The sequence below is a fragment of the Manduca sexta genome, chromosome 22 (assembly GCF_014839805.1).
Source record: "Manduca sexta isolate Smith_Timp_Sample1 chromosome 22, JHU_Msex_v1.0, whole genome shotgun sequence".
In the NCBI taxonomy this organism is placed as follows: domain Eukaryota; kingdom Metazoa; phylum Arthropoda; class Insecta; order Lepidoptera; family Sphingidae; genus Manduca; species Manduca sexta.
In genome coordinates this window covers 6,709,035-6,723,183 of record NC_051136.1, presented here as the reverse complement: position 1 = coordinate 6,723,183, position 14,149 = coordinate 6,709,035, and the positions used below count along the sequence as shown (strand labels likewise).

Below are 14,149 nucleotides of genomic sequence, written 5' to 3'. Positions count from 1 at the left end.
AGCAGTTGTAATGAAAAGTAATTTATTTTATGAATAAATTTATTTGTATCCTTAAAAATAGTTCACATTAAATATATCTGCAAAACGATACACCTTAACTTTGGCTGTGTCGAGATTTGATATGACCTAAAATGATTGTCTCAATAAATATTTACAATAACCACTTAAGTATATGGGAAAATAATAATAATAGATAATATTCAGACCAAAATCAATTTTAACCTCGATGTCAACCAATCTTTTACCGAATTTGAGGGTTCTTAAAACATTATGTTTGTTTCAGATATCATTAAAGAATTAGTAAAAATAATTTAAGTTAAAACTATTTTATGATTTTCTGCTGTACCCTTTAATTATTCTCTGAATCGTGACGTTGGCGAAGAATTTATTGATTGTCTTGATGGTGGTTTTTACGATTTGCTTGATGACTGGAGGAGCCAGCTCGTCCATGAGCTGCTGCCAATTCTCATTTGCGAACTGAAGGGTAGTATCCGCTGAAAGAAAATTATTATTTAGAAAACAACGGGATATTTACCAGTTTTAGCTGATACAACAAATCTATGTAACATTTTTATATGTTTTTTTATAAGTATTTTCTCAAGTTACGCTGGACCAGTGATAGCGTTTTATAATCTTATCAGATTTATTTTAGATACATTGAAGATCTATAATATATAATCTGTATATTATTAAGTAAAATACACTCGTATCATAATTGCATATTATGACTCATAATAAGATAAGCACGTAATTATGCGAATACTGACTGAATACTTCCTGGTTCTTACCAGGCCAACGCAAAGTAAACAAAATACCTAAAAACTATATTAAGTATGCACCTATGAGTTTCATAATACCGAGGTATCTTACAAGGCTAGCTCAATACCTATCCAATTATTACTCGAGATATACAAGTCGATTTATTTTTCGAATTGCAAATACCTATCAGGTAAAATCTTTAGATTATAATTAAACATTAAAGTGACCTCACCTAATTGTTTGTTTCCGTTGAACAAGTTCTTCAAATCAAAAGTAGTTTTTTCAATATTGTATTTATAGTTGGGTGAATTTAATTTCAAATGTTCGCCTAAGGCGTCGTTCACGTGAGACAGCTTGCAGTCAAGGCTTACCTCTACGTTTTCTGTAAAAAAGGTTAAGTATTTAGTCTCTTTTATTTTTGTCTAATTTGCACGTACATTTCTTTTATTAACACGGCAGAAATATTTTATGTGGTTTTATAAAAACCGGTTTTAATAACTTGTACTGTGACTTTTATGTGTACCAGTTTTATAGATTATTCGTTTTTATTAAAATGCGCGGTTGTTATTTCAAAATTGAATTATACCTTATAATATATTAACAACATGCATCAGCAGGTTTGCTTTATGTGGTATCTGACAAATTGGCAATAAAATCAGTAGCAAATTGAATTTATTTATTATGCCCCCACAATGCTTAGGACGTTAAACAAAAGATACCAATGGCGAATAGTACTGCCAAGTTGCGGTAATCGGTTCAGAGTTTGAACTCGTGATCTAGTTTCTTATTGGCTATGCGCCCGTTATGTAAAAAGAACGTGATAGGTATTTTTATATGCTTTAGATGTATTTACAGACCTGTATAAGTTTGGAGAATGAAAAAAACACATATAAATTTGACAAAAGCTATAGGAAATCTGTCGTCTGGTAAGTGGAAACATAAAAGTAAATTTTTGTCCTTATAGACAAAAAAAGAATATACTATAACATACTTATATACACAAAAAAGAACCGTGTGGACAAAAAAGGTTCCTTGATTTTAACAATTTCGTAGGTAGCGATCATTTGTTGGTTATCAGCGTGCCGACACAACCAAGTCGGGTGGCAGCTGGTCTCTCTCACCCAATCAATTTTTTAAAATTAAAAACCTTATTATACCGTTACACGGTATTCGATGTATACGAACATACTACATAAACTCTAGTCTATGCATAACACGTTTTTAAATTAAGCTGACGATGCGCTTCCAACGCGCCAACTAAAACTCAGAGCGCATGTATCGAAAACGCGCATCGTCAGCGAGTGTAAAATACGCCAGGTGCGTAGGCTTTAACTTACGTGTTAAGATGACAGCATCTCCTTTTCCTTGGATAGGAAGAATGAGGATGCGGCCGTCGATCTCATATTTAGCCGTCAAACTCATATTACTTTTGAATGTCAATGAGAATGTTTCGGGCCCGTTTCCGAGGTTTAGTCTGGAAACAATTCATACACCATTATGGGAGATGATTTTTAGAGAACATTTTTTTATTTTTATAATCTTCAATCAAAAAACTGTGGTTGTATAAATAATGAATATCATTAAGCCTTTTCGGAGTAGATATGGCATTGTAGCTTCTATATCAAGAGACGTTACCTGCTTGTTTTATTATTACTAAGTTTTTTGAGAATTTTAGAAAATATGATCAAATAAGATTTTTCCTTACTTCCTACATTTGTTCGGGAAAGTTTTTAATAAATTCTATTTTACTTATCGCTGAGATTAGCTAAGTTGAAATGTGCAACGCGACATGAACTAAATTACGCAAGCATAAAAATTTACAAGTATAGGAAGAGGAAAGGCTTTGAAGGGCTGAATCATATTTGTAAACCTTGTAGGTACCTAACTGTTTCTGCCACAGAACAATGTGTTTATAATTTGCAACTAGTCTCTAACAACCAGTATGCATTGCATGAGACAAATAGGGCGGTCACCAGGCACCGGCAATTATTAATTTAATCGCGGTTGTTTGTGAGCTTCTATATTGTAATTGACGTAGTCATATAAAAGATGAGTGCGATTATTAGCACACAATGTATTTTCCTCGCAATTGTGTAAGCTTATTGACTAGTCGATTACGCAGGTATTGGCTGTCCCTGCCATTGTCGCAGTGCACGGGTGGTTATGTCCGTTTAGGTACAATCATCCGAGCACGTAGCTCCTTTGCTTCAAACAATAAAAGAAACGTACATATTTACCTACAAAATTATGTGTAACATGTTGTTCTGTCAATTTTGTACATTACTTATACGCCTTACTTGATAACTTTAATATTATATTGACTTATTTCTTTTTCAATTAAATAACACTTACTTAAAATCAGTTAATTCACTACCACGGAGTCCATGCATCTCCGCCCCGGTGAAAGATAACTTGAGGCCATTCCCATCGATTTTTATATCGTCCAGTTTCACGGGGTCTATGGATGGCACGCCCAACTCAGGAATGCCCTTCGTGAATTCTGATAGACTCTTCTTCATTTGTGTCTTAACGCAATTGACGAAATTATCACTGTGGTATTCACATGGTTGGATGTACGGAGCTGAGGACAAAAGATTAACAATAAATTACTAAGCAGTTTTTTTTTTTTGAGATTGACCAAATACTACACGTGTACAACTATAATTTAATTTGTAGGTATGAATATTGGGCAAGAATTAAGTACCTATTTTTGTATTACGGAAATGTACTTCGTACTACACGTGTACAACTATAATTTAATTTGTAGGTATGAATATAGGGCAAGAATTAAGTACCTATTCTTGTATTACGGATATGTACTTCGTACTGACTATCAACACGTCATGAATATTCCATTGTTTTTTTAAAGCTACCAGTCTCTGCTAGTTCACCTTTTATATTTAAATTTTATTTGTACAAAAAGATAATGGTAAGTTTAACTTAATCTTATCCTTAAAACAAAGTATCTTGCCGCATCATCTATCTGAACACGATCAATTCAAAAAGTATCAAATACATTTCGATTAAATTTAGTGTGGAGATTGTTTGAGGCCCTGGGAAGGACACAGGCTACTATAATCCCGGGAAAATATATAGCAGTAGGTACTTTTATCCCCGGTAATTTTCACGCGAGGAAATGCTACTAATTCGATATGATGGTCGAAAAATCTGTCCATGATTATTAGTCTTTAGTATTATAGACATGGTCAATGTCAGGTCAGAGGCTTTATATGTTACGTAGATTAACCTATATTGGACTCATCGTTTCTATTATCTACGTATTATTTAAAAATACTGTCTTTGTTTGCGTTTTCATGTTCTTATTTAAACTAATTGATGAGAATATTATTGGAATACAATAACAGGAAATGGTTGCAACATTAAAGGTGTCTCTTGAGATGCTTATTGAAGGGCGCAGGAAATTGTCACGAGTAGTGGATTAAGAAATGTTTTGAAGTCAGTTTTAACAAGACTATACACTCACGATTTTGAATTTCACCATAGTAGTTATTATTAAAAAACTAAATATTGTTACCTTAGCTCAGTGGTTGTATTGTAGTGGGGGCTGAGCTGTGGCTGAGGAAGGGCTATGTTCGATTCTTAGTTAATTTATCAATTAACCTGTTTGTCAGGTTGTAAGATTAAGCAAATAATGTTTCTAATACGCGTAAAAAGTTTGTTATGCTGACTCTACATTGAAGTGCGAGGTCTGAGGTGGAAGAACTAAAATTCTAAATAATTTATTTATTTATTTTTCTTTATTTTATTTGCCACTTAACAACTACTTTTACAGGGTAGCCCTAACACAGTAGTGTTGATTTTCTTATGGTACTACTTACTTATGCTATACTATAAAATTATCCTTAAATCTAAATTTGCAGTAAAATACATAGTCATGCTTTCATTTGCATAGTGGTTAAGTTATGGTTAGAAAAAAAGGTACTTATTCGAGCGACACTGATCTAAACCAATCGTTGAGAATGTTTTATTGAACTAATGAAAATACATTTCGAAATTTATTGATATACCTAATGTGTTTGTAAATTTGTTCTTCGGACTCATTGAGTGACTTTGTGAATATGTTTTAAAAATTGTTTACATCTGTTGTTTGTTTTCGTCTTGAGACTAAAATATTTACGGTTTGAAGAACGACCATGGGACGTGATTTGTCTGCCAAATATGTGGATAGGGTTACGAAGTCACAAAATATAAATTAAAACTTCTTTAATATTCTACGACACTGAATTAGTAAGGTAAGTATATGAGTAGATCTAAGCTTTCTATTATACTATTAATAAAGAAAAGACTTAAATTATCGTAAAGAATGTGGATATGTTTTCGATAGTTTCAATTAGCACATTTTTTAGTAATTTACATAGGAAATGTAAGTATTGCACTATTTGTAGCCTACCAACAATAGGTTGCTATTTCCTTTACATATAACATACATGTGAATAATCGAAAACTCTTCCTGCTATTTCATAAACTACTCAGCTTTTGGACACATTTAAAAATAATGTAGTGGGTAAATATAATGGGAATGCACATTAATGAAAATCATTATTAATCTACGCTATTTACTATTACAATCCAGTCTCAATAAATTTTGTTTACATATTTTTTTATGTACGGTCCTTAGAAAATTGAAAGACCGTATGGTCTTAAAATATGGTCTATTATTTATTATTACATGTATTCCAAATTGGTCCTATAGAGTATCAAAATCAGTTCAGTGGTTTGGTTTTTAAATCAAAATAACTGGAGTAAGTATGAAGTCCAAATAAACGAAATTGCTAATTTTGTTTTCATAAGATTTTTTGTGGTCAGTATCACGCCTTTTTACCTTTTCAGGGGAAGGTTTGGGTGTAACAGACCCACATTTCGCCAGCTATGTTAAATCCCATGTAACAGGGGGCGAGATTGTTGCCATATCGCGCATAAATTCTAGACTCTAAGCTGATATTGACTAGAGGAACTCAAGACCATTTTACCCGACCCGAGCTTCGTACCCGACACCTCAGCGCGATAGTCGTATTACATGCGCTATACAACTACGCCACCGCGGCTGTTTATTTCTTACTATCACAAAAAAGCAAAATATAAAATATTTTTAACAAAAATCTAAAACCGACTTCAAAAAACAGTATCGATGTCCTTGTTAGCAATTTTGGAATTGACACCCAATAAAAATTGCTAGCTAACTTGTATAAATACATGGTAAATTATTCAAAAACAATGTTAGATTTAAATTAATTTAATAATTAATTAATTTAAACTAATACTAGTTTTAATAGTTCGTCCAAAAATGCTGCGTACAGGAAATGGTCATTAAAGCCAGTGAATTATATTATTGTTAAGTTGGAATGGGAGTTTAAACTCAGCAAATTTACAATACAAAATAAACTATAGTTTTAAAAGTAAATTTAATTCATAATTTAAATTTTAAAACTGAATAAAATTTTATTTTGGATACCTTACATACTATACGATTATTAATTTCTCCGAAAAAATTTAGTATTCCATAACTTAATTATAATTACTTATGCCTAGTTACTTATTTTATATTAGGATAATCTACGATAAACGGGTGCAGATTTTATTCCATTACCACAAATACCAATAAATAAATTTCTTAATGTGCGTTTCAAATAGAAAGACCAAGAAAATTTTAATTTAATCTTTTTAAAATCTAATATACAAAGAACATTATAATACTTACGTAAGTAACTATCATCACAATTAGTGTTGTAGATGATAGCCAGGAACACTAGGTATATTGTCAGCATTGTTCTGATTTTATTTTTATTTTAGGAACTTATACGTGATCACTGTGAAGCTCAGCACCTACTGTGCGAATTTTATAAAATGCCACATATTTATGTTGTATCCTGACTGAATCACTGTAGCCGACCATTGATCAGAAATATTTCCAAAGTAATCAAAACTGAGCAGTGTTTCTTTAGTTTAAGGACGGTTATTGTATGCAATAGTGAATGATGAGGCAAAAACGTGAAATTGTGAATTCTTCAAGTCAGTCCGATAATCTTCGAATGTTCTGTTGTTTCTAGCCACATTTCTAATGTATTTTTCGAGTACCTACATATAGATTTAAACCTATATTCGTTACCATGTTTGTAATTTGCCAGTGATTACTTTTACACTCTTTTCGAAAGAAATCGATATGATTATGGACCTCTTTCCAAATACCGGTATGCTCAGCTATCAATGGAGACCGGCAATTAGTGGTGAATGAGGTTTTGATCTATAATTTTTCCTTCTTTCGATAATTCCTTTCTGGGCATGTTCTTCAAAGGTGGATTTAGATGGCATGGATGCTTGTATATTTTGTATAGTATTATCTTCTTTATTCTATTATTCTGAGAATAAGTAGTAGGTTACGGATTATTATTTAACCCTAAGTAGTCGTATTTGACTTATTAGGGATTTTTACCCAAACCGTACCAAAGGTAAACTTAGGTACAATTGTAAAGGAAGCTGACAGTGGTACAAAAAGAGTACGCTGTGCTCGACTTTCATTTTTAAGATTTTATCTTATATTAAAAAAAAACTCGTTATGCGAACGGCTAAAAAAAACACACAAATAGTGGTGTGCGTATAAAATCCTCGGTGCGCGAGTCCAATAATATTTTTTTTATCACAAGACGCCAAGTAATCAGGGTTTTCCCGTATACCTAATAGGGTATATTGTACTCACGTAAAGTAATTCTAAAAGTCTATGTATAGAAGGGTGATAGGTCCGATAAATCGAGGCAATTTTATCAGAGACCTATACAGAGTTTTAGCGCGATTGAACGATTAATAAATCTATTTTTAAGAAGCTTTTAATAATGGCGTTATAAAGCTTCGAGCATTCATTATGAATAAGACCATATTAATCTATTATGCACCCAATAAGTCCCATTTTTCTGTAGTTTGTGACGTATACATTTTCTATGTCTATGGTGTGCACTATTGTTTCCTTTTTCTTATCATTAGAGAGATACTTATATAGGAACTCACACTCCATTCTCTAAGGAGGATGTAGCAGGGGTCAATATTTTCTAACACGCAAATCCATTATGGGTTGGCGTATTATCATAGTTTACATAGCAGAAATTATTGAGACACCATTGACTGATGACGATGGCTGGGATTCTAAAAGATATTCAAATACAACTAATGAAAAGCTAGCTTTTACTCGTCTAATGAAGAACTTTTGTCTCGTTATTAAAGATAAGTTCTCTCAAAGATTAAATACTTTAGTATTACCCTAATTTCATCTAAAGGCTAAAAGTAAGTAGATAGAATACAATTTCACGCTCCTCTACAAATGGTATGTTAATGATGATTTGATAAAAATAGTGTACAATGATTTAAGTGCGTCACAAATTTTTTCTTAATTGGGTTAGACAGGCGTTGAATTTGATGAATCTCTTGATAGACTGTTAACTCTAAAAGATTGTGTTTTTAGAATCACTTGTCTCAACATCGCAACTGGTAAAGCAAGAAAACAGGAGTTTTTATTGCTTACATATTGTGAGTAACATTGTTCAAAAAAAGCTATAAAAATTAAATCGATAGTCCTAGTTGCTCAATCGACACATCATTAAAATAATTTTGTAATTATTTGCAATGAGTTCAAATCATTGACATTGTCTTTGATACTGTCGTGCGTATGTAAACGAAGCCAATCGATTACATTTTTAATAATCCAATTATAATTACAAATAATCGGTTATAAATTGCCCTTTTAAGTAGTCTAATTGTTTTGCAGTTACATTTATTTCTGCTATATTGAAATACTTTTTAACTCTCGGAAATCATTTGCATACATATTAAAATTGTGTCATTAATTATTCTTGTAATGCACTTTTTATAGATTTGTCAATGATTATAAATTCATTATTGTTAATCTTAGTACATAATTTGTTATGTGATCAACAGAAGACCTGGCATACGTTAAATTGATATGAAATTCTTAACGGTTCAATAATATAGGCATATATTAATTATGATTTTTCTTCAGGATTTTCGTTCAAAGAAGTAAACATACTCTAATCTTGTTAGTTTGATTTTTTATTAAACAATTTAAATTTGAAAGTATCACGTCTTTTCTTTTTAAGCTGGGGGGTTACATACATTTCGCCATGCCTTTTACCGGGCGTAGTTCCAACCTCTGGGTTGATGTTAAGAAGAAAAAACTTAATCCGACTAGAATTCTAAAAGAAAAAAATATATAACTTGTCATTTTCCTTAAGCAGTAGTTTATTTACATCAGCAATAAGAAAGTCTATGAAATTTAAAGAATAGATAGCGTACTTCGAACAGAAGAAGTTTCAGAAAGCTTTCCATGAAAATTTATTAAAACATAGAGCCTTATTGGGAAAGAACCTGTGTCCATTCATCTTACTGCTGTTGTTGTTAGCGAATCCGCCTGCGAGGACAATCTTTCTAAGGATGAAGATAGCATTTAACCTTTATAAAACTCAGTATTGAGATATATTTATATGCATTTTCACACCTGCTTTGGCAAATGATAAATTTTACATATTATAAAAAAAAAAAAAGGTAATATTAGGAGTAAAAAGTATCTAATTAACTGTTTATGTAAACTACAGTATAAAAAACATCCACCATTATTTACAGCGTAGAAAACAATTGCTAGTGTTACTGAAGACATAAAATTTATTCTCCGCTATAGGTATTTAAATCGTACATGACTTGTATTTAAAAGTTCATTACACTTTGTTATTTAAAAGCGGGGAAGGTATTTTTCCGTAATAAGTGACATTTAGTAGGTAATTTTTTGTTATAAAATGTGATCAAAAATAATATGTCAATCCAGGACTGAGTATGCTGGCTCAAATATTCAAATACTTTCAGCGATTTATCGAAATATTAAAAACCAACATCTGCACATGTTCCTTTTTATAATAGCTGGATAGGATTACTTATTTATAAAGGTAAATATTATAGGCAATTATTAGTTAGATTGATTTTTGCACATACATATTATACGCAATTTTTTTTAATGAAAATATTTTAAATCTTTATTATTAGTTATATAAATTATACATCGATTTTATAATTTTTTAAATGCTGTACAAGTAGATTGCCGCGGTTGCGTAGGTATTTATATCGTATGTGCGGTACGACAACTGCTCGGAGATCCCAGGTTCGAATCTTGGGTCGGGAAAAGTAATATTTGTTTCTTTCTGCTCAGTGTCAGCCAGGAGTCTGGAATTTGTGTCCTATGATGCGATTAATTCGCCCCCTATAAAATCATGGGACGGGACACCTACCGAAAGTGGGTGCCCTGGTTGCACCTCTGCCTACCCCTTCGCGTGTAAAGGCGTGATGTGTGTTTTTTGTATTAATAGAATCGCATATAATTACTGACATGTACGATTATAAAGAGTATTTATTATTTAGAGACGTATTATTTATGAAACCATAGTAATTATAGAACAATTGAGTTTGTACCCAGAGATTCGTTTTTCTAAATAATTGCTAAGACCGGTGTAACCTGTTTTACAACATACGGAAGATTTGCTAGCTGATGGTATTAAAATAAGACATGAATTATAATATTCTTGTAGTGCCTGTTTTTAATGCTCTACATAAATATATTTTTTAAACCGTGCCGCACCAATTATTTTCATTAATAATTGCGAATAGTCTTTTATATATATTTTATTAAAATAGTAATGCAATATCTAGAAAATAACACCGAAATTGTCTTATTGAAGTCGCTTAAAAACGGAAACAGTTGAATGAACGAGGCAATACAATATTTCTTGTGTGTCGTAATTTTTATTAGTGTGCTAGTTGACCCGACGGACGTAGTCCAGTCGTAGCTATGAATATTGAACTCAAACTGCGGTTTCGTTTAGTTTCCATTCAAAACTATTTGGAAACTAAAGTGATGTTTTAAAATTCACATTCATCAATCGCGCAAATTTGATATAGTCGTAATAGCTTTCTGAAATTATCCAATTTTTCTTTTTATAAGAACAATTCACAAAGTATTAGAAAAGTTTAAAGAAAAGATGAATGGGATCGGTTAAATTGTTCTCAAGTAATATAGACATTCATTTATAAAATATTAACTTTGATATTTACACCAAAAAAAAATATGTTTAAACAACACTTGTCTTTGTTACTTATATGCTCTAATGGTAATATTATTAATGTTTCAACAAGGATATTTTACTTATAAAGCTGAGCCATTTTACAAAGAGCTATGAAAATTATATTATATAAAAAAATATTTTTTTTAACGTACTTAATAATACAAAATCTTATAAGATTGCAAATTCGATCCTCCGCCAAAATAGTTTGTAGATAATATAACCTCTAGCTCTTCAACTAGACATCTGCTACGAGTAAACACCAAACATTGTGTTGGCAGACGGATATAATAATATTTCATATCTAATTGATTTCACTGTTCAATAAAAAGTGCCAATTTTATTACCTGACGTATTTGGTAATGTCAATAAACTTGTATGAACTTTAACGTGTGAATATTGTTAAAAAAACGCATATTGTCAAGACTAAACAATAGATGTATCATATTATCTATACGTTTAGCTTGTACTGTGTAAAACATTCGATGAGATCGTTTGTTTCCAAGTTTTTACGTTTGCTCCTTGACCCTGCCACATCTACGTGACTTATTTTGTTCTATGAAATGAGTATTACCTATAGAATATTCACCTCCTCGCTTTGCATTACATGTTGAAAATGCCTTTAAAAATAATAAAATACTTATTTTATTTAAATTTTACCGCATTTATTTAATTTGTAAGTCTAATGTATCCGCGTACTATTTTTTAGTGTTAGGTTAGATTTCCCCCATTAATAATAAAATAGATCTATTTATGATGTAATTCTATATTACCTTTGTTTCTTGTATCCTTGGCATATCCAATAGAAACTTGAAAAAAAAAATACCAAGCTTATTCTGCTATAATCATTTCGTTTGTATTATTTTATAAGAATTTAATGTTAAAAATTTCAAATCCGTTGTCTTCCAAAAAACTATGGCCTTCATTCTTACCTATACTTTTTACTTACGCCAGAAAGTAAGTACTAGTCACATGTGTCAATTACATTAATTATTGTGAAACCCTAAAAAATGCCATGTTTTTAAAATAATGTTATTTTCGAATTTTATTTATAAAACCTACGCCATCGATATTGCTTTAAGATCATATACCGTAGCAACAATAATATCTCCTTATAAAACTTTATTAGTGCATAAGTATTGTATGTCAAGGTTTACAAGACTTTTTAATTGTTACATCGATATATATTATTATCATTGACATTTATCAATTAAGAGGAAGTGATGTATTGACTCTTATTCTGTTTTCTGTGAAACTTAAATACAATGGTAATGGATGATCGAGTGTGTGTAAATCTTAATTAACCTTGACAGTGGCAAGATCAAGCGTAAAATGTGTAAAGGTAAAGGGTAAAGTATGACGTTTATGTAGGCATTTACATTCGATAAAATATTTAAGTCTGTCTGATTATTATCTTGTGCAGTATAATATAATTTGTATAGCCATGACGTAATTCTTATAAAGGGTTTGATGCAATATTGCACATAATACAAAATAGAGACAATATACTTTAGAGTTAATTCTTCAATCCTTTTAAAATGATAATAGTAGCAGGTAAGTTGTGTTTAGTCTACGAAAACTTTTATACCACCATTGAGTTTAGTCTATCATAAATGAAGTAAAATAAGAGTATTATTACGTTCTAAAATTTGCATTTTTGCACGCCATGATGTGATTAGCAAACACAAAAGAAGATATAAATATGTGGTTTTTTATATATAAATATCGCAAAATATAAAATATATTTCGAAGAAAGCCGTATGGAAAAGCTGTTGTAATGAATCCATTCAACCTAACTTACTTTCAGGAAGCCGTTACAAAGTTTAATTCCGCAGACGGAAAGAACCGCAAGGACCCGCACTATTTGTTCCGGTTGAACTTTATATCGAAATAATTTGGTGAATGAGAAGTTAAAAGTCCCGCATGTGTTCGCAATTTTTTGGTTTAATGGAGTATATATAATATTTATCATCTATATAATACAGGTCCGATAAATAAAATACTTGGTTTATTATGCAAGGATCAATAATGCAAGATTTTTTAATCGACTTCAAAAAGAGGTAGTTTTCACTTAGACACGTATTACATATATAAATATACCCTGTTTGATGAATTCCACTAACATGACACCTCGAATATGATTCAGGTTCATTAAGTCTTAAAAGGGTACATAAAAAATAATTATTTTCGTAATGGTTCTGCGCAATTTGTACAAAAACCTTAGTTAATTAAAGTTAGGACAGGTTTCTGTTTAATTAGGACCCTAATCGAGGACTCGTTTATGAAAATTCCAGGAACAGTTCCTATTAAAACAATTATTATTTCTGTGGTTAAACGAATAAAGTGCTTTTATTTTAACGGTTCTTTATTAGATGAGAGATCTTTTAAATAACTGAAAGAAGACTACTGGGGTCATAGACAACATGTCTATCTACAATCGTTTACGCTAACGTTATGTTTGAGAATAACGTAGCCTAGCGATAAAGTTATCGATAGGACATGTAATTTTCATACATTTTTTTGTATTCTACTAGCATTAACGATTATAGGAAAGCATTTCGATTACGGCTCTTGGTTGTTAAGCTTCAAGACTGTTCAGTAGAATTAGAATCTGCACGTTGAAGAATAGACAATAAATAGCACAGCGTCTGTAATCCTGAGACATTTAAAATTACATATTTTGGTATAACGTCCAATTATACCAACATTTAAATTTAAATTATGGTATTAATCTCTGCCTGCAGATAATTTCCGCCAAAACTATTAGAATATTAATGGATTTGTATCGTAAAAAATTAGCATTTTGGCATTACTATTTAAATACTTATGTAATTATCAGTCACGTTAAATTGTTTTTTATAGCTTGATTCTAGTGGTCTTTAGTAAGTAAGCACTAGGTACATACTTGCATCAAAATATCTCTTTTCTTAAATATTACATATTTCTTTAGGATAATAATATGTTTGTGTATTAACCAGTTTCCTTCTTGTAATAGGTAGAATACCTAATATAATTCTGATAAGGTTATAATATAAGCCTTTTTTGTGGGAAAAGCCTTGAATTCATACAGATTTTTTGCTTAACGTCAGTAGCATTGCTTGCCGTAGCGGGGCCCCATATCAAAATTTATTGGGGGCCCTTTAGGGCAGTGCGAACTTTTGGGCGTCTACTTAATTTAATGTAGGTATGGGCTGAGAGTGGCCTCAAAGCTTGGAGGCCCCGTATCACTAATACGGATTATACAGCGGTAGCTACGACCC

At 31.3% G+C, this 14,149-nt stretch overlaps 1 protein-coding gene across 1 annotated transcript; it reads right to left on the bottom strand.

Moving 5' to 3' along the window:
- Positions 1–21: 21 nt before the first annotated feature.
- Positions 22–6,628, bottom strand: LOC115442630 (circadian clock-controlled protein daywake). Its single transcript, XM_030167724.2, has 5 exons — positions 6,479–6,628; positions 3,112–3,340; positions 2,097–2,233; positions 992–1,141; positions 22–494 (listed from the first exon to the last, which is right to left on the bottom strand). Exons 1-5 carry the CDS (start codon positions 6,543–6,545, stop codon positions 328–330), a joined length of 750 nt encoding a protein of 249 aa, XP_030023584.2. The 5' UTR covers positions 6,546–6,628; the 3' UTR covers positions 22–327.
- Positions 6,629–14,149: the final 7,521 nt, after the last annotated feature.

Bases quoted from the DNA above. Each gene is read 5' to 3' on its own strand.
- LOC115442630 (XM_030167724.2), bottom strand. From the start codon at position 6,545: ATGCTGACAATATACCTAGTGTTCCTGGCTATCATCTACAACACTAAT. The intron at 3,341-6,478 runs GTAAGTATTATA...TTTTGTCCTCAG, and splicing joins TTGTGATGATAGTTACTTAC to CTCCGTACATCCAACCATGT. The intron at 1,142-2,096 runs GTAAGTTAAAGC...CCTTTTTTACAG, and splicing joins AGATGCTGTCATCTTAACAC to AAAACGTAGAGGTAAGCCTT.